The sequence below is a fragment of the Betta splendens genome, chromosome 24 (assembly GCF_900634795.4).
Source record: "Betta splendens chromosome 24, fBetSpl5.4, whole genome shotgun sequence".
Lineage (NCBI taxonomy): Eukaryota > Metazoa > Chordata > Actinopteri > Anabantiformes > Osphronemidae > Betta > Betta splendens.
Genome location: NC_040901.2, coordinates 12,790,888 through 12,817,412, shown reverse-complemented (window position 1 = coordinate 12,817,412; position 26,525 = coordinate 12,790,888). Strand labels below are relative to the sequence as shown.

The 26,525-nt window shown below is 46.7% G+C and overlaps 1 protein-coding gene and 1 long non-coding RNA gene across 2 annotated transcripts; one reads left to right on the top strand and one right to left on the bottom strand.

Moving 5' to 3' along the window:
* The first annotated feature begins 134 nt into the window (after positions 1 to 134).
* Positions 135 to 14,779, top strand: LOC114849531 (uncharacterized). Its single transcript, XR_003784635.2, has 3 exons — positions 135 to 249; positions 332 to 408; positions 14,561 to 14,779. It is a non-coding gene; the product is annotated as an uncharacterized LOC114849531 (long non-coding RNA).
* Positions 14,780 to 14,881: 102 nt separating this feature from the next.
* thbs1b (thrombospondin 1b) lies at positions 14,882 to 24,350 on the bottom strand. The gene is made up of 23 exons (XM_029141098.3): positions 24,147 to 24,350; positions 23,975 to 24,059; positions 23,292 to 23,851; positions 23,064 to 23,139; positions 22,700 to 22,777; positions 22,490 to 22,599; positions 22,081 to 22,206; positions 21,447 to 21,543; positions 20,604 to 20,777; positions 20,225 to 20,401; positions 19,974 to 20,147; positions 19,727 to 19,854; positions 19,480 to 19,632; positions 19,127 to 19,345; positions 18,926 to 19,033; positions 18,639 to 18,798; positions 18,437 to 18,555; positions 17,527 to 17,761; positions 17,222 to 17,449; positions 16,874 to 17,145; positions 16,692 to 16,789; positions 16,485 to 16,624; positions 14,882 to 16,401 (listed from the first exon to the last, which is right to left on the bottom strand). The coding sequence occupies exons 2-23, from the start codon at positions 24,036 to 24,038 to the stop codon at positions 16,394 to 16,396; spliced, it is 3,504 nt and encodes a 1,167-aa protein (XP_028996931.1). The 5' UTR covers positions 24,039 to 24,059; positions 24,147 to 24,350; the 3' UTR covers positions 14,882 to 16,393.
* Positions 24,351 to 26,525: the final 2,175 nt, after the last annotated feature.

The window sequence follows — 26,525 nt, the reverse complement described above, 5'->3', positions numbered from 1 at the left end:
AGCATGCTAGTGCTACTAGCACGTGTTGCTGTGAGGCTAATGTAAGGCTTTATTACGTTTATGCAGCTTAACCTGCTAAAGCTAGCTGTTAAATAACTGCCTTAGGGGCTTGTCAGCAACATTGTGCTTTTTATTTTTTAAAAAACGAACTTTTTATGGTCAGTATATATAAGTTATATCTTCCTTCTACTGTAGCTGTTCTTGGTTGGTGGTTTTGAGGTTTCCACATCACATCACTTGTACTGCCTGGTAGGTTATAAAGCATGGTGACTTGATGCACAGCTCTGTCACAGTCATAGATTTATCAATCATCTAAATCACCCTGTTAAAGCCACAGACACGCTTCTTGCAGAAGTGGAGTAAACATGATCGGAGTCCTGCTGTGGCCCATAGTGAACCTCCTTAGTGGTAAGTAGCTCATATTTACCTACTGTCATTTTCCTGTAATAACTGAGCACAGGCAATTAAGAAAATAGTTTTATGATCTGTTAATATGTTTTCCTTTATTTATTCCCCATATTTCTGCTTTCTGCGTTCATATGTAGATGTTAGATTCAGCTGTGATTTGACAAAGAAACTTGATTGGAGGCTCAATAAGGATAAAAACAGTTCATATTGTTTCAAATAAAACTGCTTTCATTTGATGCCAACATTGGCCAAAGTCCTACAATTGTTCTCCAATTGTTCTCATTCTGCATTTATACTGTTTATGCTTTATGAAAAACTATTATCTGATTCAGTACAATGGTTCATCAGATATGAGAATGAAAATGTCCAAGTTTTTGTTTTGAACACATTAAGATATTAGGTTCAAGTTGCATTCATGGATCTTCTGCTTTTGTGACTTGTGGGGTCCAATATGATTTAAGAAGCTCACTCACTCAAAATTGCATCATTCTCATCAATGAATAATGTTCAAACAATGAAACACTGGTTAAAATGATTAAGTAGGTTTTGTGTGTCGTCATTGTGACATTCAGGTTTTAAATGATTCCAGTGTGTTCAGTTCCTTCACACCAGTGGGATCCCCATCCCTACCCCAACTCCTGGCTTCTAATCTAGACTCTCTCAAACACATGTCAACAAAACAATAGTGAAAAGAGCAATGTTTCAGTGGGTGGCACTCATCTCATAATCCAATTTACATTAGAACAACACAACAACAAACTGCCATCCGTCTGAGTGTGGTTGGAGAAAATATTGACAAATAGATGCAAATCCTGGGTTTTTGGACCTCATTGTTCATGAGGTGATGTTGTAATTGTTTTCAAATTACAGCACTGTCCATGTGCTTTCACTTGGAATTTGGCGTCCCCTCGTTGATTTAAATGGATCCCGTGCTGGTTGTGTTTGTGTGGTCTTGAACACAGTTTGTCTTTGTCACTGGCAGCCTTTACAGCAGGGACCATCATGGAGCCTTATTGAACCATTCAGGTCTGTTATGTGTATAAAGAGGTATAATTTTCTCCTGACCCATATCTAGAATCTGATATGATTTCATGGAGGGGTCTCATATTGGCTGGATGACGACAGCATCTTTTTTTTGGTGGACTGTAGAGTTGAGTTGGACCTGAGGCCAAGAGTAAAATGCACAGATTTGTCCTTTGTACACAGCTAAAATCATATGTTTGAGGCTATGAGGCTACAGGGATGAGGCTGTACTATACAGCAGGGTGCATGACAGACCCCAACAGGAAGCTGTTTATGTCCAATTCAATAAGTTCTCATTAGGTGTGTTTATAGTTGAAGCTCCTAAGTAACAGGTTACTCTTTACTAAGGGAGAAAACATGCAGAAATCCAACAGACTGACACCTAATGCAACATATGTACACACTTTGATACTCTCACTATACATTGAAACATTTTCACAGCCTCTGGAGTTAGTTTACTGGGCAGATGTGCTTGAGCAATCTCTGTTTTCTTCTTCCACCTGCTAATAATTTATTTTTTCCTTTTGCCTGCTTCAGCAGTAAACACGTGATGTAGCGTAATGTGTAATTTAGCTTCCGCCAACTTTTCAGATATGGTGCAGATTTGATAGAGAAATTTGTGTTTGTGCATGGAAGCCATTGATGGTGCGGCATTGATAGCGTGTAACCCCAATTGATTTGGACAAACATTAGCAAAGCTAGTTTTGAAGAATTTTGTTTCAGAACCAGTGTTTGTCACTCGTTGGCAGATTTATTGACTGATTTAAATTCAGTGGAGCTTCAGTAGTAGACGTATCAGGTTTGCAACATTTACTATAGTGATTATTATATTTATGTATTAATTCCTGTATTTATCCAGCAAATGTTTTAGTATCTTTTGCAGCTTGTTGTCAGTGCGAAAACCCAAACACTGCTGTCAGAAGAATAACAGCCTGAGTGTAATTTGTTGTGTTTTTGATTTAGTGATCTGCTTACCCACAGGCAATGATGTGACTGGAATCAATCACTCTCACTGAGCTGAACATGTAGCTCTGGGATCAGTTTCAGTATCTAGGCCACCCAATATTTAGCTCATGAGGTCAGGGATTGAATGGAACAGCTGAACTTATGTTTATTGGCCGTATGCTACCAGACAAAGCCTTAGGACCAGTGGAAGCCGACTGGCATCTTCTAAGTGGTGCTGCCCACGGTTCGGCTGCTGGGACGCGTTAACGTGGCAGCCCGTCCCAGTCTGCGCCGCTTCCTGGCCGGCTCCCTTGCTGCGCGCGTTTCCTCGTCTCCGTTTCCAGGCCTGAGGTGAGCTCGCGGAGCGGGTTGAGGATCACACAAGGACAGGCCCATGTGGAAAGTCTAAGTGAGCTGCACTTGCCAGCTATGGAGCTGGTGCTAATGAGAAGCAGGAGTGTGCCTCCTGCTCACATGGCCAATCATCTGCTCATCTGCTCTCCTTAACGTGCCTCCATCTTCTTCCAGCCTTTCCCTCACCTCCAGTGTTTATAATATGGTGGCGTACATCATTTTGCATGCAGTGGAGGACAGAAGGGGAATGTGAGGTTATAATGTTTAAATGGTGGCTATAGGAAAGCTGTATTTTAGCTGGTAATGTTAATGTCTCTTCATACATTTATTAGTCTTAGTGGTCTGAGGAGTGAGTACATACAGTACACATCTTTTACTGTGACACCTCAGTCACATGGGAGTGAATTTACAAAGGCTGCTTTTGACTATACCCTGTTTGTTTAAGTCCTTGCAAAGTGCACAGTGTGTCAACATTCATGCTCATGAATCTTTCCTAAGCACGTGACGATAATCTCACACATGACTGAAAACCACAACCAGCAGCTCGGAGCCAGGCGCATTACAGTGGCTTCAGGTTGTCCAGGCTTTCCCCTCTCTCATCTCTGCCTCGATCTGTCCATGTCAGGCTGCCATGAGCTGAAGGTGTGAAAGGTGTAAGACAACCCAGCTCATATGAGCCCATAGGATGCTCACAGCTCTATTGTATGTAGGAATGTTCATCTTCACGAAAAAACGAGATTTAGATTTCACGTCTATGATTCGTTGACCAGAACAGTGATTGTTTCAAAGCCTGTATTTGTGGAGAGGCCGACTCAGGTCAGTCACAGAGTGTAAACGTTCAGCCTGCTGAGCTAAAAGCTTGCATCCATTCACAACTTCCTCCTCTGTGATCCTCCGTTCCATCCATCTTGTGGCTGTAGCATGGAGACCAGCCAGAAACAGACCAGACGTAACTGTATCCACTTCAACGTGCACTTGGTTGAAACGACGGTCGGCCTCAAGAATCCGAGGGAGTCTGTACAAAGGATCCTGGAAATGAGTGCCTGTGTCATTTGTTTACTTGAACAAAGCAACACGGCCTCGTCTCACGTTTCTGAAGCAGTGTTTATTCTCTGGGCTTCTGTGTTTGGGTGACGTCTAACAAAAACTAAATATATTTTACCAGGGAACTCTTTGCTTTGCATTTTTTCTAGAGTAAACAGCTCTGCGTTCATGACTTCTGTTTGCCCACGTGCGTGACGGAATTTCAAAGTTTCAGTGTTCTTCAATGCTGGGTTTTCCATGAAAATAAAAGTTCAACCCTGTGATCTAATGATTACCTTTCTGCAAACACACACACAGGAATGTTATTACAACCAGATTGATCTGGCTTTGACCATAATGACACTTTGTTGACAGTTAAAGGGAAATGCATTAATACAGAACTTAGTGCCAGCAATGACAGAAGATGCATCTTTTCATCATAAATTTGAATCTTTAGCCGAACGTTTGTGCTCACACTGTTATTTACCTCTCTGCCCTGAGAATTAGACGCCCTAATAATGGGCTTTTGGTAATTAATCACACTGCGTGGCTGCGTGAACGTGATTGTGTGATTGTAGTTTTTTGTATAGAAGTGGCATTTTTTAGGAGGCAGGTGTCAATGTTTTGTCAGCTTATATTTATTTGGCAAATTCATGCAAAACTGGGTCTTTATTTTGATTAAAGCAGTGTGTGATTAAAAACTGGAATTTAAGTAGCGTCTCCTAGAAAACCACATGAAGGCAGTGATGAATCATTAGCTGTGTCAGGCGTTTGAACCGTCAACATATTGCGAACAGACAGAAATGTCTTTTTTTCACACATGTTTGTGGTTATGATTAGATTGTTTTTCAAAAAGCAAAACTCGTTTGAATTCAATGCATTTCTAATCATCCAGCACTAATCCAGTTACCCAAACTTCTCTTTGAACCAAAGCCCCAGAGGTTCTGGTTCTGTGTCTGTCATTGATTGTAATGATGAGCAATTAGGCATGACTGGGAGCTGTAGTACGTGATGTCCCACTATCTGCACACCTCCACATTGTGAATGACAAGGGTTGACTGATCGTCAGCTGGACCAGTAGTAGTGCTGCGAGTTTTTGTGTCATTACTTTTGTTTGACACCAAGAGGAAAACCTGAAGTCCTAGGAGCCAGGTCTTACTGTTCTTATCCTGTTCAGCTCTAAATGCCTCATGTGCCCTTTGCACTTGCGTTTCAAATTTCAGCAGCAGGTTCCTAGAAACCTGCTGCTGAAATCTGCTGAAATACACCATGCAGATTTATTATTTTCAAGAGGACAGCGAGAAGGAGGACTAAAAAATAGGACTCTGAAAAAAATTGGTGCCATAAAGACTGGGAAACTTGTAAAAACCCAGGGCAGCAGTGTATAGGAAAGTATGCAGTAAAAGAGCCTTTCTAGCAGCCAGGAGGTGGACTGAACCAGGGCCAGACTGATGCACGGACAGCATAGAGCCAGACACGAGGACTCAGTCAGGCTGCTCAACAGCACACTATGCGTATCAGACTGGGCTTTGTCAGAGGAAAAATAACCTGCCTGCCTGAGTTAAAGCTCAGAAGCCACAGTCCAAGTATCTCAGGCCCATTCACGTACAGTGTGAGAACCAGGGTATGAGCATATTTAGTATATTTACTATATTTAATGAAGCTGAAAAGCCCCAACGTACTGTAAAAGCGAGCTGCTATTCCAGTGTCTCTGTCTTATTGAGCTTCAGCCCATCACAAAAATGACAAAAATGATCATAACCTCTACATCAACCTAGAATTCAATGAGATGAAATCACAAGCATGCTGTGACAAATGTCACTGTTTGAGCAGCTAATGGTAACTACAGTACACAGGCTTCATCCCAGTGCAGTCACAGCGTGATGTTGGTGAAATGACTTGATTATTGCGGCTATAAAATCTACATCTGAAGCTTAGTTTGTATTTGGAACCTGTCTAGACGGGTAATGCTAGGTTGTAATTTTATAAATAGCTTTGTTTCTCTCATGCATGGGCTCATATTTAAACTGTAGTGGGTTGAACATGAATGTAAAACAAAGGGAAAAGCAGACTGTTTAGTTTTGGCAACTGTTTGAGGCACATTAGCAACAGGCCCCACGTTGTTTTTTGCAGTCACCCGACAGAAGAGACTGCTGTATAGGCGGATTTAATCAGCTACCATGAATTATTTATTGAATTATGATTTGTCAAATTTAAGGATTAAAATAGTTCCTCAAAAGCCAATGCTGTCTTATAAAGCACATCCGTGATGAGTGTACAGTAGTTTGTCCTGCAGACTTCTTGAACAGCAACCTCCACTAACCTCCCCGGGAGTTGCAACCAGGCCACAGCAGACGTCAGCAGGTCTGCAGAGATGTTGGACTCCTTTGTGTGTTGCCTCTACGATAAGCTGACACAGTCAACCTGACATAATACGTTGTCTGGGGCTTGTTTAGGTTGTGAATTGCTGCTGTGGTGTAAATCAGCAAGGAGCCGGCAGCCGACGAGCCACATTAAAGACGGGGCGGCCGCTCTGCCACCGGCCACGTTCACAGCTCAGCTTCCCATTGTTTGCACTGCAGGACTTGGCAACTTGGCAGCTGCAGTTGGAGCTGCGCTCACAGTTCTTCTCACCATTTGTCCCCTGGTACGACGTGTAAGGTTGTTGCAACGTGTCAAACCGAGAAACAGCTTGCAGTTTGAACTGCAGACTGCAGGAAGTGAGGAGCATTTATATATGGTCTCACACAGACTATACGTGGAGCATTGAGATAGAAAGCTGCTTTCCTCATACTGTACAATGAGGCACATGAGGAGTCAGGCTGTCTGAGCAGACCCACTTTTGGTCAAAGGGAAAGTTTCAGCACGTGCAGACATTTCACCTTTCATGTCAACAAGCCCGCGAGAGGAAAGTTGTTGGAAACATGCAAAACAGAGACGGGGAAGAGAAGCAGAGGTTGTCAGAGCGGAGCTCCCTCCCAGCGCAGATATTTATACGACGCTCCCAAGGCTATAATCGCGGTCTCCTAACTATGTCCTAGGGATTGAGGAATGGAAGTGTTTATCTGAACCCCGTGGAGAAGTGACAGGAATAGCCGGTGGCAGAATAAGTAGAAACAGCCCTCTGCTGGCCAGAGTGGGGCTGGAGGGAGACGCCGCTATTTTGGGTCGGGAACCTCTGGTCTCATTTTAGAGCGTTTCCAACTGGCCCTGTCTCTAATCGAAGGATCAAAACCACTTCATTCTGAAAATGGGAAATTACAGAACCAACTACATAAAAATGGCACAAAAGACCTCGGCTGGAGTTTTTGCTGACTTGTTCAGACAATGTGATTTTTAGCCCAGCTGCAGAGTTTTTTAGGGATGTTTTTCATATTTAGCCAAACGGGGATTAGTGGTAGCGAGGTGGTTCTGGTCTCCGAGCTCACATTTATGCATAACAATTGACTTAACAAGTGTTGTCTTCAGTTTTCATTCACCAGATGATTCATTTGAGTCATTTACAGTTAAAGCAAATCATGAATAATATTGTACAGAGTTCTCAAAACAAGCGAAAGTCAAGTTAAATCAGAGTGTGCCACTAAATATGACACTTGTCCAGACAACACTGTACCTTGTGCTTGTTTTGGTGTCTCTCAGCTGAGAGCAGAGCTGTTCAGACATACAGTAGAGCTGTGTTACTGTCTCCACCACAGTCTCTGCTTTGAGCTGCACTCATCTCATATTGTTTGCTGTTCCTGTTCTGGCAGTTCCATACAGACGCGGCGTCAAGCCCATTCCACGCAGTAAAACATACAAAGCACTTAAATTGAATCCAAATTGTGAAAAGAACCTATTGAGTGTGTCACTGCCCTGTTAATGTGTCTTTCAGCTGCCACCTTTGAATGACGGTGTATAAAAAGCAGCTTCATAAATTAAATCTGCTACCTTGTTTTAATATTGTGCAGGATCCCCGTGTTTGAATCTCGCTGGACGCTATTGTGTCTTCACTCACACATTCGCTGCAGGGGTCCCGCCCCGAGCTGCATTAAGCCCAGTGACACGGCTGTCAAACAGAGTCTCCGTGCTTCCATAAGTCCCCGTTGCCAGGGGCGACCATCAGGAATGTCGCATGGTGACAATGCACGATTAGGGGCCTGATTTCTCCGTACGCTGACATTTGTTGGTTTTCATGCGTTGTGCAGGAATTCACGGCACAAAAGATGTTGAAACACGTGCAAGTTTGGTCTTAATCTGACAAACTGAGAATCTGGACAAAAGTATCTTTTCGCCTTTTTCTTTAAAGGCCGGTGTTTACAGCTACACCACGTTTATGCTGTCACCTAAAAAGAAGAGTAACGAGTTAATACAAAGCGTTTTTTGATAGCAGCTTGAATTTTACGTTTCCGAACGTGTCTGATGTGAAAAAGGACATTTATAGTTGACATAATCTTATTAATAAATGGATGTGAAGATCTAAATAGCAGATGATCACTTTATGTAACGACCACAAACGCTGATCCTGTTCCTTCCCTCTAAGCACTTTGTTTGCTGAATGAACTCTTGTGTTTTTCCAGGCAGGCCTTTGTTTGAATGAGGACTGTGCGCATGCTTCAGGGACCCAATCTGATTTACTTGAGTCACCACAGTAGCTAAGTGTGTTGATCCTGGCGTTAATCTCCATGGATTCTGCTGGAGAACCTGCTGTTTGGAGACGTCCTGGAAAAGCAGATTCTAATCACCTGACTGCGTTCTGAGCCTGTTGAGCGCAGACGTTAACCACTTGCTGATCAATATGTTCAATAAACTTTGACTTTTGCCTTGAGGGGAAGGTGGTCATTGTGTTTGCCACCTGGGTTCCACTGTTTCCCATTAAGCAGCCGCACACTGGTCATACTGGGCACGTCCCGCACGCCTGCCTCACGCCCTCAGCTGTGTCTAACTGCATCCAGGATGGAGAGGGGTTTCCTCAGACACAACTAGAGGTTTGTTCCATTTAAATCCAGCTAATGTGAGGAGCAGAGGGGAACCTCTGTCAGATGTTGTTCTGTGCACACATGCTCCCACTCAGACCAACGCACTCTCACTCGCACCCATTTTACGGCTCACACTCAAAAGGTAATAGTTCTCACTGCGCGTCTCTCACACTGGGTTTGTGACATTTTAACAGAAACACCACTCAAATGAACAGAATATTTGGGACATTACTGTTTGTTAAGCCACGTGAGGCGCTTGTCCTGTTGGGACCACACACTTCTTGTTCGCTGTCCGCTTGGGTCAGGCCCTCGGCCTCACACCAACAAACCCGCTCCAGGTTTAAGTGGATCATTTCCACCCCGATAATCACAAGCCGGCATCGCTGCAGTAGATTGGATGTGACTCACTGGCCTCGTTAGGACCGCAGACACGTTTGAGCCTGGCCGTTCCACTGTGCTGATCGTGCTTCGTACGGCTTCGTTAGCAGAGACGCCGACTCGCGTTGGTCGTACAGCGAGGGCACAGGCGCTGAGGTGATGGAAAACCCACAGCCATTCTCTGCCTTTTTGTGGTCGTCCTCCTAAAACTTTAATCCCCAAATTGGCATGTAGATAACGGTGTAAGTGCACGGCTGCTAAGTGAGCCACGCTTGAACGCTTGAGGTGGTAAACGATGTAATTACAGGACTTTTACAAATAAAAATAGCCTTCATTGTAATGATTGACAGATAATATCTACAACCCGATGGCTTCAGTTCAAGCTGTTTTCGTTCTTTTTACATCTGTGGAGTCACAAACTGCAGGTTCCACATCAGAACCTACCAAACAGACGCTGGTGAATTAGGTCACTGTATCTGCTGTGCTGCTTTGAAACAATACTGCAAATGCTTTTACCACAAACTTGGCTCTTATGACCTAAACTCCAAAATATTTAAGGAGATAATTAGATTGTGCGTTTACAGCGGTTGCGTTTTTCTGTCATAATAGTTTAGGTTTCGTTGTGTATCGTCATCAGTGACTTGAGCAGACAGGCCACAAGTTTATTGGACACAGTGACACTTGTGTAAACCTTTGGGATGCTCTTATCAGGAGCAGTGTCTTTCCATGGAATTAGGTGCCGTCATGCTGCAGACTGGAGACACAAGCTTTAATCAGTGAGGCTTTAACTTTTCTACCAGCATGAGGATCATTTGAAATGTATTGTGAGGAACAATTCAAGTCTCTAAATGAGATTGTCCCTTGATCCTTGATTGACCTGGAAGTTGTGCGGTCCTGCATTTTAAAGGACGTTCAGATCACAGAATGGAGAAGTGTAACTGATGTGATGGAGATAATGAAACACTGGAAAGGTTCATGTATCCGGACTCCAAACATCAAATGGCACACGTGTGTGTGTACATACCTGTACAGTATTTCTGGCAAAAGGAGCCCTCTGTTCTGAGCAGCAGCCTAAGTTCTGCCAGGAATGTTAGTAATTAGCTCAGCAAACACAGCTTAAAGAAAGTCTACAGGAAACGGCTTCATCACTGCGTGGAAGCTTCCTGCCTGTTCTGCTTCAGCTTCGCTGTGATGAATGTAGAGGGTGTTCGGACTCTGCTCACAGACCAGTGGAGGTTCAGCCTCTTCTTCATGGACCTGGTGTGTGTGAGGGTGCAGTGGTGGCAGACGTGTCCCCTCCTGGGTCCCAGTCCTCTGTCTGGCTGCTTCTCTTGGACCCGTGCTCGGCTTCCTCCCACCTGGATGAACTGCCCTCATGCACAGTTTGGACCGGCGTTTCTGTGACGCCGGGTCCATTGTTCAGAGCTCCGTTGTCCTGGGAGTATCGCTGTTCCGTGTGTGACTCGTTGAGCCAGTTTCTCACTTGAATGTGTGTGTGAGCCGTTGTCGGCTTCGTCCGCTCGGTGCCGCTTGGTTTGAGGACTCGCCTTCGCCAACGCGCTGACGAGCAGCCTGTTTTTTCTATTGACGAGACGAGAACGGCGCTTTTCTGGCTTCGCCGTTCAAGTGTGAGAGCAGCGAGTCAGCGAGCAGGTGAATTCACACCAGCTGAATGCCTCAGCTCCCTGGCCTTCGCATCTGTGAGTGTTTGTGTGTCCACTATCAGGGGAGCCCATCTCCTCTCTGTGCTGAGTGCTTCTCCAAGGTGTACAGTACAGCTCGCCAGGACGCGCACAGAAAGGACTCCTTTCTTCGGAGCCTCCGACTCACAGCAAAGGTGCAGCACTACCTGCAGCTCCGGTTTCTGTGCTTCTTTTGTGTCTCGCTACAGATCCAGGACACCAAATGGGTCTGGAAGGAACCCAATACTGCGCTTTGACGTGTTTCATTCCCTTCTGTCAAAGCTGCAGGCGCAGGAACGGCCGAGTCGCACAGGTAGAGATAGAAAGACACAGAAACGTTATGTGTTTTCAGCACAGACACAACGTCATCATTGAACAGACTTAAGCTGCATCTGTGCGTAACCTTTAGGGAGGTATTTTCCACTCACACTGGAAGCTGTCCCAGGTGGGCTGCCCAGTAAAGCAATGCCGCTGACCCAGTAATGTGAGCACTTACTCTGCTCTGCAGGCTCTGGAGCACAGTATCACTGGGGCTCGTAATCAGAGCTTCTCACTGAAGGAATGTTAGCGCTAACACACATTGGCCATTAGATACAGTACGTGTGCTGCCAACGCTGACCTTCACTATCAAAGGGGAACAGAAAATATTAGCCCGTATGTGCAGAATGAATCTGAGCACCTCAGTCCTTAGACGGAACGCAAATGCTCTCGTGTCGTTCGTACGGACCCAGTCGCAGGGTTTTCCCCGCTCTCAGCTGCCGTGACAGTGGAAACCTGGGGTCTGTAGCCCGTAGTTCCTCCTGTGAGCGGCATCAGGATGTCAGAGCTGGATCTGTGCCCGTCGCCGTTTCCTTTCCTGGCTCGGCTCTGCTGGAGCCGCAACATGCTCACGCCAAGCTGTCAGATACCTCCAACATGGCTCCTTGTGTATTAACATTGTGCCTGTACAAACATGTTTAATGAATAAGTCAAAATTCAGGTTACACATAGAAAGTCAACCTTCAACAAGCTAGAAGTCGTTCCATGTTAAAAGCCGATCTGTGTTCTGGAGCACGAGTCTACCAGCGTCAGACAAACAGGTGTCTCATCTGCCTCTGTTTCTCACACTGTGCTGACTGTAGGGCAGCATGGACCTGTGGAGATGTGTCTGCCACACTTATCTCTAATATTTCACACCTGTGTGGAGAGTGGGGGCCGGTCCAGAACGGGACCTCCTCTGGGTTGTCTGTCACGGCTGCAAACACTGGTCATGTGTGGATCCCTGGTGCTCCTGCTGTAGGTCAGACATTAGTGCTCATGGACTTGCAGCAGCTCAATGTACAGGCCTCATCGCTCAGCCTTTCATTATCAGTGTCCCTCATGCCGAGTCAAGGCATGGCCGCATGGGTTCTACTCCCCAACGCGAAGGCCGGACCCCAGGAATTACAGGCCTTGGGGTAAACGGGAGCAGAGCAGCAGCAGGGCGTGCTCCCTCCAGGAAATTAAAAGCCATCGGCTCTTCCTTCAGCCTCGGCATCCTGTCATCTCATCTGCTGCCAGTTCAGTCAATGAGTAGCACGCTACTCGTGTCTGGGATCTTTTCTTTCCCAGGGAGGATTTAACTGCATTTTATTCATTCTTTGCTGTCAAATTCAAGGTGTGGCAGAACACTATCCTCTAACACAGTCCTATTGAAACCCTTAATCAATAATCAGTATCGCGTCTGTCACAGATGAGGCACAAGCTGTCCAACTGTTCCGTAAACTCTGTTTAGTGCAAGATGCTCCATGTAGATATATTGAAAACATCAACACATGGGGAAGAAATCTCTGTCTGGATCATAGAGGACTTGTAAATGAAAGGATGTGAAGGCATGTGTTGGTGTTTCCACACTGCAGAGAAACATCAGGTATTTAATAGGAACAGCCATAAAACAGAGAACAAGGACAGTTTTCATCCTTAATGGAATTCAGGTCACGCGTCACCAACATCGTCCTCTTCAGGTTGTTCTGGAATGTTCGTCTTTTGACCAACAGTAAAATCTTTTTATGTCACGCTCGTGTCCAGAGGAGGACAAAAACAAGTATCAGTGAGCGTAGAATAACGTGACAGGATTAAGCAGCCAGACAACGCGCAGTTTGAATTTCATGCCAATTAGAAAGGAACGGGACATTTTCAGCTTGTTGTGAAACAAGGCAACAACAGTGCTGCTGTCTGAAAACAAGTTGGAAGATGGAGCTTTCCATCGCCGGAGTCACGTTTTCCATCAAAATAGTGTGTTTGACCTCGTAACAGAACATCCTAGACAGGGACCCCACCTGCCAACAATCACAGGAACCAGATTGTTCTCTATGGGATGTCGGCCTATGGGGGGAGTGAGTTTGTGATTGTCACTTAGAGAGAGTCAGTGGGGGGTCTTCAGGCCTTGAGACACAGACAGGGGGTTATTATAAATCCATCATGATGATGAGGAGGAGTTTTTTAATAGTTATTGGGAAACACCTATTAGTTATTCAGCAAAAATACCAAACCAGACATAAAGAGGTTGGTTTTATTTCTGTGTTGAAAGCGCTTATTGTTTGAATTGTAATAACAGGCTTGTACGTACGGTCTGGAAGCTTCAGCCCTTTGAAGCATTTTGTCTCATAACAGCGGAGCATGTGTAAAAACATGTACTGGACCTTTCAGCATTTCTAGTGCTGCTTTTAGAAGCGGGGTTTTCATTTCCATCCTACTCATCGGACTCATAATATCCCAACCACATTTCTTCTTCTCTGACTTATAAATACTGTATGCACAGGTGGTGCTCTGGTACCGGACTGAACACAACTCCATACACAGCAGCATGGAGCACAAAGGTGTCGAATGGCAGATTACAGGAGGAAGGAGGCCAGATCCGAACTGTGGCTTGAGACAAATTAAGGAGGTGGCTTCTGCAGCCGGTGCACGGGCTCCACTCTCCTGGGTGGATTACAGGAGCTAAATAAAGCCGCTGTAACTCTGGGGTGAATGGCCTTTGTTCCGCAGCGAAGCTTCAAGGCTGAAGTATATATGCCTTTACTGTAAAAGGTGCTTTTTGCAGAATCATTAAAGGTGATGGAGGTAATTGTGTGTGTGCTTTTTAGCTCAGCCTGTCATTATTCCAGGAGTGTTTGCTGGTGAGTTGCGACCGGAAGCCGTCCAGTTTTAGGTCCTGGTCTCTGTGGCGACACAAGACTTCAAAGCCAGGAGGACTTTACTTCTGTGGTGGTTTACTGTATGTTTGATCTTGTTTAGGATAATGAAGGTATATGTAAGAAAACAATTTGAATTGAAGGGGCTTATGAATGGTGTAACCCTCACTACAATGGGTGTAGGTGAAGTGTGAGAACTGCTTCTGCCATTAGGACGCTTAGGCCTCAGTCTTGCTACATTGTAATGATCCATAATAACCGACCTGACATTGTTAATAAGAGGCTTCAGAATTGACTTCCCAGATTAAAAAGGATCAAATTTCATAGTGAGCTCATAAATGTCTATGTGTTCTTCAGCATTACTTTGCTCCAAAGTAGCAGTGAGTCAGTCTTTACTCATTCCATGCAAAGCTTTCTCTAGGGGTGTGGAGGCGAACGCTTTCATTGCTTTAACACATTGCTTGGAACTATTTACAGCTATGCGACCTGGAGCGAGTGTGACCTATAAAGAGAGAAGCGGTTCCTAACGACTTCTGGCTCATCAGGCCAGTTTCATGGAAGCTGTGTCAGAAGGTTTAGTCTGTGGACACTGTGGACGATGTGGAGTTTGGGCCTAATATTTGCTCTCTGTGTTTTTGAGCTGTTGCACAGGTCAGTGCGGATCATGGAGGTCGGGCAGATCAAGCTGAGGAGCAGACGTTTGTGTCACATTCCTCACGTGGCCTTCGCAGACGATGTGTGTCTGCACAGACAGGACTAAATGTACAACCCTTGGTGCCTCTGGAGAACTGGCTGCTCATGGTCATGTGTGGACTTTTCTGCTTATCTTATGTTAATAGAAATCATAGTCTTGTGTTTTTGTCTTGTGTGAACCAGTTTGTGTTTAAAGAACACATCTTTGACTCCACATCTAAAGAAGTTATTGAGAAATGTTCCAATCTGAATAGAAACACAGACGAGGTTAAGAATTTTAACAACTATTTATTGTTGCTGTGAATTAAAACACTATTTTTGCTTTGTACAGCTAAAGAAATGTTTACACACAAGCAAAACTAATTGTACAAAAATAATAGTAACGATGATACACAATAACAAAAAGGTCAAAACGATAAAGAACAGAACATCCTCACGTCAGTGTGCAAACCGTTTATACAGACGGACTCGTGCCCTGTTACGAGGCAGCGCATCCTGATAAATTATTTAAATAGCATTTACCTACACTCACACGCACACACACAGATCAACCTCTCAAACAGCTAAATCAGAATAGAACAATAATTTACCTGCCAAGAACATAAACGATGAAGCAAAAGAACAAAGCTGGCTCCCATCTGACTCCTATTCGTGAAACTGGGAGCTCGGTTGTGTTTATGGATATAAAATATATTATTTACAGCTCATGTTACAGTAGCACTAATATATGAAAGGAATGAAAAAGTACTTGTGTTGTGTTTTTCTGATCAAATTATAAAACAGTAATGAGGTAATATTGTATATTAAATGTTTATCATCTCTCTGTAGAAAAGGTGCAAAAATATGCTTCAGAAAACTGAACGGGGTTTGTACAGTGGGAGATGATGGACGATCTGCTCTTACTTTAGCTCCTGCTTAATTTGGTCATCACTGCTAATTCATGGCTGGAGCATGTGAGGTTCTATTTTTTCAGATTTGTGTAAAATATAAACCCTGCATTTGTTCCGTGTAAGTCGTCACTTCTTTCTCACCCTGAGATTCTTTTAGTTAATCAGACAAATTTGACTAAGACTCTAACATTTGTATGTTAAGAAAAAATAGTTAACAAAGCTGCAATATTGTGTTTGTCTAAAGAGATGTTTAGACCTTTGTTTTGCATTCATGGCCAGTTTTTCACACACAGGTCATTTTTTAACAACAACGGTTCCTGTTTTTCTAATTCACTTTACCTTCAACCATTTTCTAATATTTCAAATCTTCCACAACATATTCCTAAAAATCAAGAGAAAATCAAAATCTCTCATCCTGGGATCTCGTGACGCAAAGGGAATACTTGAAATGTTCTTTTTCTTTGGGATGTCCATCCAGAAGGCAAAGCAGAAAGGCACACTGGCAGAAGAGGTGAGATACAAAGACAACACAGATACATAAAAGGTTGGAAGTGCATAGTTTGTTTATGGGGAGCTAAAGGTCTTTCAGAGAGCGATCAGGCGGAGGTGGGGAAGAAACCTGTCTTCTACTGGCAGAGCTACAGGAGTCTGGCCTTTCCTGATTCTGGGGGTCCTCATGAAGGAGAAGGGGCTCTCTGACCCTTAACTGGCAGTCAGCTAATTGGTGCGGCCCCAAACCAGCCTCCAGCATGTGCCACATGCCCTCCACCCTGTCTGGGTGTGCGTGCCACAGGAGGTGTCGCATGAAAAATCGGTCCCTGGACTTGGCATCAGAATATATAAGTTCCTGTTTTATACAAAAAGGTGCTAGAGCTTCCTGCGCCGTGCGTTTATGCATCTGTAAAAGAAAGAACGTGATGTCAGTTGTTGGACACAGACATGCTAACACCTCACGGGGCGCTGCTTTACAGGACTCCTTACCTCTGCATTCGTACTTGAGGTCTGAGAAGTAAACCATCTCCTGTGAAAAGACAAAGAGCCCGAGCCTGCCACCGGCGTACGTCTTGTCATAGATGCTTCCAGAATCTGCCATGATCTTCTTACCTTCATACATCACAACTCTGTGGGAACAACAAGTGTCAACTCTCTATGAACTTTTATATGGTCTTGCTAATTCAATGCACTCACCTAATGTGTCCTGTTCTCGGCCTGTGGATCAGATGCCATCTGTAGGCAGTGAAGTCTTTCCATCCAACATTTTTGGGGTCATGCCAGAGAGTGCGGACCTAAAGAAGACAACCACCCAATAATATGTAACAGAACCTTATCACATACTGAAGGAAGTCACCCATAGGAGCATAGAGTCCTACCTGTCCTGGGGTATTCCCAGTGTGCCAGAGGGCATTCCTGAGATGTTCTCCAGGGCCAGTGGTGGAGTTGACTACTTTAATGGACAGGCCAGAGTATCCCTGAGCCTTGGTGGGTTTATTAGACCAGTACGTTTGGGTAATTTGCTTCCACATTACGACATAGAACCTGGAGCTGGACTGGTAGCCAAACACAAACCCTGCGTAATCATCGTCCCTCTCTGTATTGATGAAGAAGGTCCCACTAAAGTCCACTGCATTGAACTCATGGTACCCTGACAAAGGAGTAGATTCAGTTAGAGAATTTCTGTATTCTTAATTATTGACATGACAAGAAGACCTCAGACTCACCAACAGCGATGCCAGGGTCGCAGTTCACAGTCTGCACCAGCTCCTTGCCTTGATGGCGGACAACCCAGTTAGGATCAATCTGGGAGGTGCCTTTAGGGTCCAGAGGAACCATCTGAAACTTGCGGAAGTCAGTCTCACTAATATCAAAGTTTTCTGGACAGACGTCATAGATGTCAGGCACATTGTCCTGGTCAAAGTCGTCTTTGCAGGCATCCCCACGGCCATCACCTGGAAAAAATGTGGCATTAATAATGACACCCAAGGTGTCTCAAGGAACTGCGGCCAACTGAAAGGATTTTTCCAACCATCAGAATCCACTTGATCAGGGTTGAAGGCCAATCTGCAGTTGTCCTTCTCATCAGGAATGCCATCATTGTCATCATCGTGGTCACAGGCGTCGCCTTTGCCGTCCTTGTCATGGTCCGCCTGGTTGGCGTTGGGGATGTACGGACAGTTGTCCAGGTTATTCTGGTGCCCGTCCTCATCTATGTCCTGGTTGCTGTCACACTTGTCTCCCACACGGTCGTCGTCTGAATCCACCTGCAGTGGTACATAGTTTAGCTTTGAGAGTCTTTACTTTTAGTTTGGCTCATGTCACAAGGACACAGTGTAGATGGATTTCCTGTCCTGTGCACTTCTTGATGGTTGCTTGTGTTTTCCATAGTGGCGGTGATGACCTTTGATGGAGCCTTTTTGCTCTTAACGTGTCTATGTCCGTGTCTGGACTTGTAGCGTTTGTCATTAAATTGCAGTGGGCAAGCCACATCAGTGTACATTTTGATCCCCCCTCCTTCCCTCATTCTCTCTTGAGGCCCATTGTTCAACACATTCCTATTTCTCAATGTAGCATGGCACAGGTGGAGTGATCTGGCCTGTGGAGCAGCAGCGGGGTCTGCTCATAGCCCAGGGGCAACACGTTACTCAACAATATGCCGCCTGGGGCCTCACTTTAGCCTGCTAACGTCAGAGGGTCATTAAAAAGAGCCGCAGCCCCATCACGCCCTATTGAACCGATGTGCCCCTGAGCAGCAGACAGGATTTACTTTATTTTTACACAGCTACACAGGGCTAATCACTGCTGGCTTTCTCTCAATTGAATGAGCGATATATGCTGAGCTATTGAGAAAGGCAGAGGGATGAATGTGGATTATTCTTGGCAGGTGAGGTGGAAGGAAATGGGAAAAGGCTCGTGTATGTGTGAGCGTGTCCACACACCTGGTCAGGATTATGTTCCAAAGGACAGTTATCGCACATGTCTCCCACTCCGTCCAGGTCGGTGTCCTTCTGGTCAACATTGTAAACATAGGGACAGTTGTCTTTCTCATTCAGTATGCCTGGGGAACAAGAGACATCACATGATTAAAATGCTTTATCCGTAGGGATGTTGAACATTTATCTTCTGAAGTCTAGTTCTCACCATCTCCATCGATGTCCACTGCGCAGGCGTCTCCCTCTCCATTGTTGTCTGTGTCCGTCTGGTCTGGATTACTGTTGTAGGGGCAGTTGTCACAGCGGTCGCCCACTTCATCACGATCATAGTCGTACTGCCTGGGGTTGTAAATGAACGGGCAGTTGTCCTATTCCACACAAGATAATGTCATTAACACACTGTGATCCCTTCACTGTACCCGTGTTACACTTCGGGCTTCGGGCTTTGTGTTGAGGCTGCCCTCCCCTTCTCTCTCTCCACGCGCTGTCACTTACTCTGTCATCAGGGATTCCATCGTTGTCGTCATCGTTGTCACAAGCGTCTCCAATGCCGTCCTTATCGTAATCTTCCTGCCCAGAGTTGGGGAGGTTGGGGCAGTTGTCCTGAAGAACAGACAGACAAGAATTACAACAATGTAAAGGTGATTTAACATGTGAAAGGCATAAAACAGTGCATTACTGTACGTGACGGTCTACCTTCTTGCAGTGGTAGGTGGCGTTCTCCACACAGATCAAGTCAGCGTTCGGCCATCCATCCAGGTCAGTGTCCTCGCCACAGATGTGCCCGTTTCCAGCATAACCAGGCCTGCACTCACAGCGGTACATGGGATCTGCAAAGTGTCCAAGGTAGTTGCAGCGAGCATTTTTGTTGCAGTCGTGGCTTCCATCAAGGCAGGGATTACGGGGTGTGCATACCTGGCAGAGAAGAAGGCGTTTTAACGGAGGGCGATCCTACGCTGAAGATGACGTGTGCTCACCTTCCTTCTGTTTCATCAGGTCACATGTCTGTCTTGTTGGTTGCTTGACCAACCTGGGCCTAGTAAACTTGCCTGTTTATTAGCTGCAGCCTGCTCCACACCCTTGCCGAACGGCTGAGGTCCTGAGTAGCGCGGAGGGCAGGGCAGACAGTTGTAGCCAGGATCTGTGTTCTCGCAGCGGTGCACACCGTTAAACTCAAAGCAAGCGTCTGGGACCTCCTTGCACTGTTTATGAATTTATAAATAGTAGTGGTGATTAAAATGGACGTGGTGCCTGGAGGTACAAAGCACTACACTATAGAGCCTAGGAGGCTTTTACCTCATTGATGTCTTTACATTTAACACCGTTGCCAGCGTAGCCAGTTGGACACTTTCCACACTTCCAGGACCCATCAGGGAAACTGGTGCACTTTGCTCCAGCAAAGCAGGGGTTAGATAGGCAGCCGTCTGAAACCAATTATCAAGACATCAGGCAAGGTAAACAGTGTGTGCAAGTCCTATTATCAGTAATGTAGTTAATGAAAGCACAGAGGAAACGTGTGGCGGCTCAGGGATTCCAGCCTCACCGACAGGGCAGGCTTTCTTGTTGCATATCTGGGAGTCTTTGGCTTCACCAACACACTCCTTGCCACCGTATTGTGGTGCAGGGCCGTTGCACAGGCGTGTACGAGTCTGGGCGCCACCTCCACAGGTGAGAGTGCACGCGTTCCACGGTGACCACGGTCCCCAGTTGCCATTGACTTTGAAGACAAGAAAAAAAGAGTTTCTTCTTGCTCTGGACACACAAAAGCAGTGGGCGCTGGACAATGGCTCTTACTGGGGCAGGGAGACTTGTGACACGTCTCTGTTTGCCGGCCCTCTCCTTTGCACTCCTTGCCTCCGAACTGTGGCGTGGGGGAGTTGCAGAGGCGGATACGGGTGATTACACCAGAATCGCAGGTGACGGAGCAGGAAGACCATGGGGACCAATGGCTCCAGTTGCCATCCTGCTTGACTAGAGGCCAAAAAGGAAGGTCAGAGGTCAGGAGAAATCAAAAACACTGGACACTGTGGAATTTATAAAAACATTCAGACACACAGATAATGACAGGCTCAACACCCAACCCCAGGTTAGAACACAGATGGGGGCATGAGGCTGGCTGTTTTTATCGTGTTTGCTTTTGCCTGATGGGTGAGAGCATGTTGTGTTAACTCACAGCGCTTGTCACACTCCTGGAGGTAGCAGTCACGGGTCTGAACAGAGGTCCCATCACAGTTGTTATTGATACGGTCGCAGGAGCGTCCACGCTGCTGGGTGCCCCGCCCACATGACACAGAACAATGAGTCCATTCAGACCACGGCGACCAGCCGTCCTCTGCATAGTCGCTCGCTGAGGAGGAGGGAGAGAATATGAGAGGGAGACAATAAAAGAGCTATTCCATGAGGCAGCACCCCCCCAGAAAACACTCCCAGACCCAAATGAAGAGGGAAGGGCCTCAAAGCAGACGACTAATAGTGTGGATTTAGCTGGGATGGAGAGAAGGCCCTCTGTTCAGTGGAAGGACAGACTAACACACTTAGGCGCGTTTTGGAAACATAAGGAGCCACTGTCTGCAGGAAACGCAGGGATGCCCCAGTGGCAGAGGTTCTGCAAACATCAGCCAGCGTGTGCAAGGGCTTCAGCAAGTGGCTCTGCTGTTTATTTAGCCTGCGTAGGTATGAGGATGGTTTCGCTGCGCTGCCAGCTCCTTTTCCACCCCGCTGTAACCAATTTGGCAAATTACAGTTGTTTCAAGGTGAAGATTCAAAGCTGTTTGGGAGCACAAAGCACCAATGTCCAAACATACTGTAAGCTCCCTTTCATGTACTGGGATGTTAGTGCAGTTCAGTCATCTCTAACGTTAACATTTACATCCTGGTAAATGTGGCATTTTGTCTCACATAACATGTAGCGGCTGCAGTATTTGAATGAGCCGTGTGTTTAGAGCTCAGGGGACATTCACATCCATCCTTGCAGTGGTAATAGTAACTGCAGCGCTGAGCAGATTCTAACACTTACGTGTTCCACAGCGCGGGCAGCACTCTCCATCGGGAACAGTGGCGTTTGCACAAGGGATCAGGGGGCAGGAGATCTTGCGGCACACGGTAGCAGAGTTCTGCACAGAATCAGATTCACTCTTAAACACAAGCCCTGAAACATGGTCATCACCAAGTGGTTCTTTTACCAAAACACATTCGAATGAACCCATCAGCTGCCTACACTGCTGATACTGTGGAGTCTGAAGTGGGATCTAAGCTTTGTGTCCGCACTAATCTGAGACATTACTGATGCTGCATTTAATGGGGCTCCAGACAAGTGAAGCTGGAGGAGTCTATTGACTAACAATTACCTGAAGCTAAAACCTGGTGAAATGCCAGCATCCTGTTGCCCCTTTGCACTTGTCAGGGTCACGTTTGTTGTTAATAATTGGCATCATTGGTCTGCTCAGGCACTTGTAAATCACACTTAGGTTAAACTTCTGGCAAGAGACCTCTCATTACAACGTACAAGCCGGCACTAATACCCAGACCTCACACTAGAATTACTGGCAGATCAGCTGAGTGCTGGTACAGTAAGTGTGTGCTCTGTGTTTGTGTAGCTGTGCAGACAGGTCACTTCCCCCAGACGTGTGTTTAACTTCTGAAGGTCTCACCTGACAAGTGCACTCTGTGCACACGTCGACGGTCCACTCGTCCCGGTTCTTGTGCACGATGCCGTTGTGGATGCAGACGCCCGTGTGGATGCCGATGTGGTTCTTGATGAGTTTGTTCTCGTCCGTCTGGTGCGAGGTCGGGCAAAAACAAACAGAACGTCTGGATTCTTAAGTCACTCGTATCAGATTATTAGGACACATCTGGAAAATATTGTGTAAATGAATACTATGAACATATTTTAGTCAGTACAGTTTGTGTTAGTGTGTATATTAAGCAGAATAGTGATAAATGAAAGTAGTCTCAACCCGGTTTGGTTGAGTTTAGCATTTACAGTGTGAGAGCTACAAATACACAGGTCACTGCATGGTTAAATGTGCACACGCTGCCTCCAGGCACGTTCCCTCTTACCAGCTGGCGGAGATCGTTGGACAGCTCCTTCACCACCACGCCGAGGCCCCTCAGCTCCTTGAACATGCTGACCAGATCCTCACAGGAGAAGCCACAGACCATCTGCAGGTCTAAACCAGGACGCAAACAGACGCTCGTACCTAGCACTCACTCCCTTCAATCTCTTTCATCTACTTCAGGAGCAGCTACGTGTCACAGGAGCGGCTTCACCTTTAGTCTTGTGTCCAGTGTACTCGGTTCTGATGGCTGACGACCCGTTGAGGTTCTCCAGGTTCAGGGTGTCGAGCGCTGGAAGCGTGACCATAAATCAAATCACACGCATGCTCGTCTTTATGGCTGATGTATTAATAAAGAATGGTATTTGCACGTTGTGTCACACATCCCACATCTCTATAAATAATTATGAAAAGTAATTAGATAACACTATTAGACCCTAGAGGACATGCTTCTACACCGCAGCACCCTTGCATTCCACGGTGACAAGTGGTAAACAGCGTTCGTGTAGAAATCGGAAGGAAAACGACGTGATGACATGTTTCTTTGGAGTTTGTCGCATTTGAGTAAACACACTTACAGCTCTGGCAGCCTTTGTTGCGGAGGATGGCGTCCAGCGTCGTTCCGAACACAAAGCGCACGTTTTGTAGGACCCCCTGAAAACACGGATGTTTAGGTTCAAGTCAAAACCTCGGGATGCGAGACTCTGCGCGTAACGACACCAATGTGTTTGTCATTTTAGCAGAGCGTCGCTCCAAATAGGCGAATGAGCGCCTTCAAACAGTGAGGTGTGACTTCGCGGCCTCACCATGAACCGGTCCTTCACGGCGCCCTTCCCGATCCGGAGGCGCGCGCCGCCCGGCGTCTCGTGCGTCAGGATGCTCTGGATGGGCGCGTCCAGCTCGGCCGCGTTCACCTCCTCGCACCCCGCGTACAGCAGCGCGCGGTCCTCCTGCACGAACAGCGTGATGTTCTTCCAGTGGCCCGTGGCCAGGTCCGCTTCCTCGATGGAGACCACCTGCTGCTTGTTCTCGGTGGAGAAAACGATGTCCAGGGTGTTGGCTTTGCCGTTGGAGACGACCTCGAAGACGGGCCCGGAGCCGTCCAGCTTCTCCACCGTCAGCAGGCTGCCGCGGGTGCGTTTGAACTGCTTGAAGTTGAGCAGCAGCAGGAAGCCCCTCTCGGCGTGGATGGTGTCGATCAGGTCCCTGAAGGCGCTCTCGGGAACCGGGGGGATCAGGTCCGGGTTGAGGATCTTGTAGGCGGGGCTGTACGGGTCGTCCCCCTTCACCAGCGTCACCCCGCCGTTCTTCCTGGGCACCTGGACCAGCTCGAACAGGTCGTACACGCTGTCGTCCTCGCGGCTCTCTGCGGGTCAGAGACAACGGCCAGTGAGCCTTTGGCGCTGCGGGGTTCTGTTACACGCGTTTTAAACGGCACCGTCCGCGAATGAGGAAAAAGTAACGTTCCGACGACTTTGGCCAAACTCACCTGCGACCCTCGCGCTCTCGCAGGTCCAAAGCATCAGCAGCAAAAAAATTCCGGTCAACTTCATGGTGAGACTCAAAGCTGCAGCCTGAGAAGTAACCACAAAACACAGCCTGGTGAGTGTGAGGAATTAAAGGCAGCTCCGTCTCTAGACGAGCAAATGTTTGTGACTCACCTGTCTGAGCTAAAACACGACCCAAAGCAAATAAAATCCCAAAGGAAGACGCAGAAATCCGGGAATAATCCCCAGGGAAGCTCGAATGGCCAAAACGTCCCACAGTCAAAAGGAGCGAGACAATAAAAAGTCTATTGTTTTGTTGATCTTCGTTGAAAACCACGTCCTTGCTGCTATCACAGCTAAAACACTCTTTTAAGCGGAGGGGAGGGGGGCAAAGTGCTATTTAAACAGTTTGATGCCATTCCCAAGGATCGGCCTCGTCCAATCAGGAGGGAAAGGGACGAGCTTATCCTCTTAGAGAGAGGGGGGGGGAGAAAGAGAGAGAGGGAGAGAGAGAGGCAGAGAGAGAGAGAGAGGGAGAGAGAGAGAGGGGGGGGGGGGGGAGAGGGAGAGAGAGAGAGAGAGGGAGAGGGAGGGAGGGAGAGAAGAGAGGAGAGGAGAGCAGAGAGAGAGAGGGAGGGAGGAGAGTTAGAGAGAGAGAGGGGGGGGGGGAGGAGAGGAGGGGGGGGAGGAGGGAGGAGGGGGAGGGGGAGAGAGAGAGCGGGGAATGGAAGCGGGAGAGAGAGGGAGGGAGAGAGAGAGAGGGAGAGAGAGAGAGAGAAGAGGAGGAGGGAGGGGGAAGAGGAGGAGGAGGAGAGATGAGGGGAGAGAAGGAGAGAGAGGGGAGGAGGAGAGAGGCGAGAGAGGGAGGGAGAGAGAGAGAGAGAGGGAGGGAGGGAGAGAGAGAGAGAGAGTGAGAGAGAGAGAGAGAGGGGGGAGAGAGAGAGAGAAGAGAGAGAGAGAGGGAGGCAGAGAGAGAGAGAGGGAGAGAGAGAGGGGGGTTGGGGGGTTGGGAGAGCGAGAGAGACAGAGGGAGAGAGAGAGAGAAAGAGAGAGACAGAGGGAGAGAGAGAGAGCGGTACCAAAGCGGGTCCAAGGATCAGCTTCAGCTGCTCTCAGGCTTTAATGGACCGGTGTTTCCTCTACCATCAGTCCACATGAAATAATCCAGCAGCAGCTCTGCTCCGTGTGAAAGATAAAACCTGCTGGTCCACAAACACCACCGTTCCTTACAGCTGACACATTTCAGCATGCACTTTTGCTGGGTGTTTCTAGATAAAAGTTGTGTAACTGTAGATGTTCTTTTTTCATATCAGACTTGAACGTCAGACTCTCCGCTGGTTGCAGTTCCACTTGCAACCGCTAGGAGCCGACGTGAGTTCGCTAGACAGGACGCCTGGGGCAGCGACGCCTGAACTTATGGTCTGCAGAGCAATCATTACATATGAAGGAACCTGTAATGATCCTATTTTTACATTTTCAAACATAAGCAAACAGAAACCTATTAAGAATACAATAAAAATTTAAATAATAATAATTGAATCAAAATAGAATTAGTAAATCATTTGTTGTACAAACACTTCAGAAGGACACTCAGGTGTTGTTGGTTATTTACATGATGCTTTTGTTCAGTTCACTCACCCAAAAACACACAACTTCACTCTTAAACTTCGCAGCAGCCGTTCACTTGTTACTCAGTTATTTTGTCACATTTAATAATGTGTATTAATAAGGGCAAAACCAGGGATGGATAGAGGATCTACTGCAATGTAATATTAAAATGATAGAAGCAAAGATATGTCACTGTGTGAAGGAGAAAGACGCTGAGCAGAGATGCATGAAGCAGCAGTTTGTTCAAGCTCATGTTACTGTAGTTTGCGAAGCTCAGCCTCTGAAGATGAAAAGACGTGCGCAGAGAATAATGCGTTGCTGTCTTTGGCAGAGGAGAATGTAAATACGCTGAAAGAGGAGAGGGGAAAAAGGAGGAGACGAGAGGAGGCAGGAATGTAATGACGAGTAGAGGAGGCGTAGACGAGACTGAAGGAGGAGAAGATCACTGGTGGCACTGCTGCTCGACCCCCTCCCCTTGGTTTCACTGTGTCAGGTTCAACTGAAGCATCAAACGGGCTGAAATGTGTGAAACATACAATCAGAGGTCAAAGACACTGACGTTAATCTTCAGTCAGCTCTTCCCTGCTCCAGTCACTGTGAGGCACGGTGAAATGTGCATGTTAGTGCCAGCCAAAAATGAGCCTGAGGTCACACACTCCCACTGCAGATTACACCCAGACAGACAAACAGCAGCAGCACAAAGCCCACAGACACTCACAAATGCTGACAGACGCTGACAGACGCTTTCAGACGCCCACAGACGCTCACAGACGCTCACAGACGCTCACAGACACTCAAAGATGCCCACAGACTCTCACAAATGCTGACAGACGCCCACAGACGCTCTCAGACGCCCACAGACGCCCACAGATGCCCACAGACGCTCTCAGACGCCCACAGACGCCCACATACGCCCACAGACGCTCACAGACACAGACTAACCCT

Coding starts and splice junctions, on each gene's coding strand:
- thbs1b (XM_029141098.3), bottom strand. CDS start 24,038: ATGAAGTTGACCGGAATTTTTTTGCTGCTGATGCTTTGGACCTGCGAG. Junction 20,402..20,603: donor CCAGGAGTGTGACAAGCGCT/GTGAGTTAACAC, acceptor TTTGGCCTCTAG/TCAAGCAGGATGGCAACTGG. Junction 17,450..17,526: donor TGATCAAGTGGATTCTGATG/GTTGGAAAAATC, acceptor CATTTTTTCCAG/GTGATGGCCGTGGGGATGCC.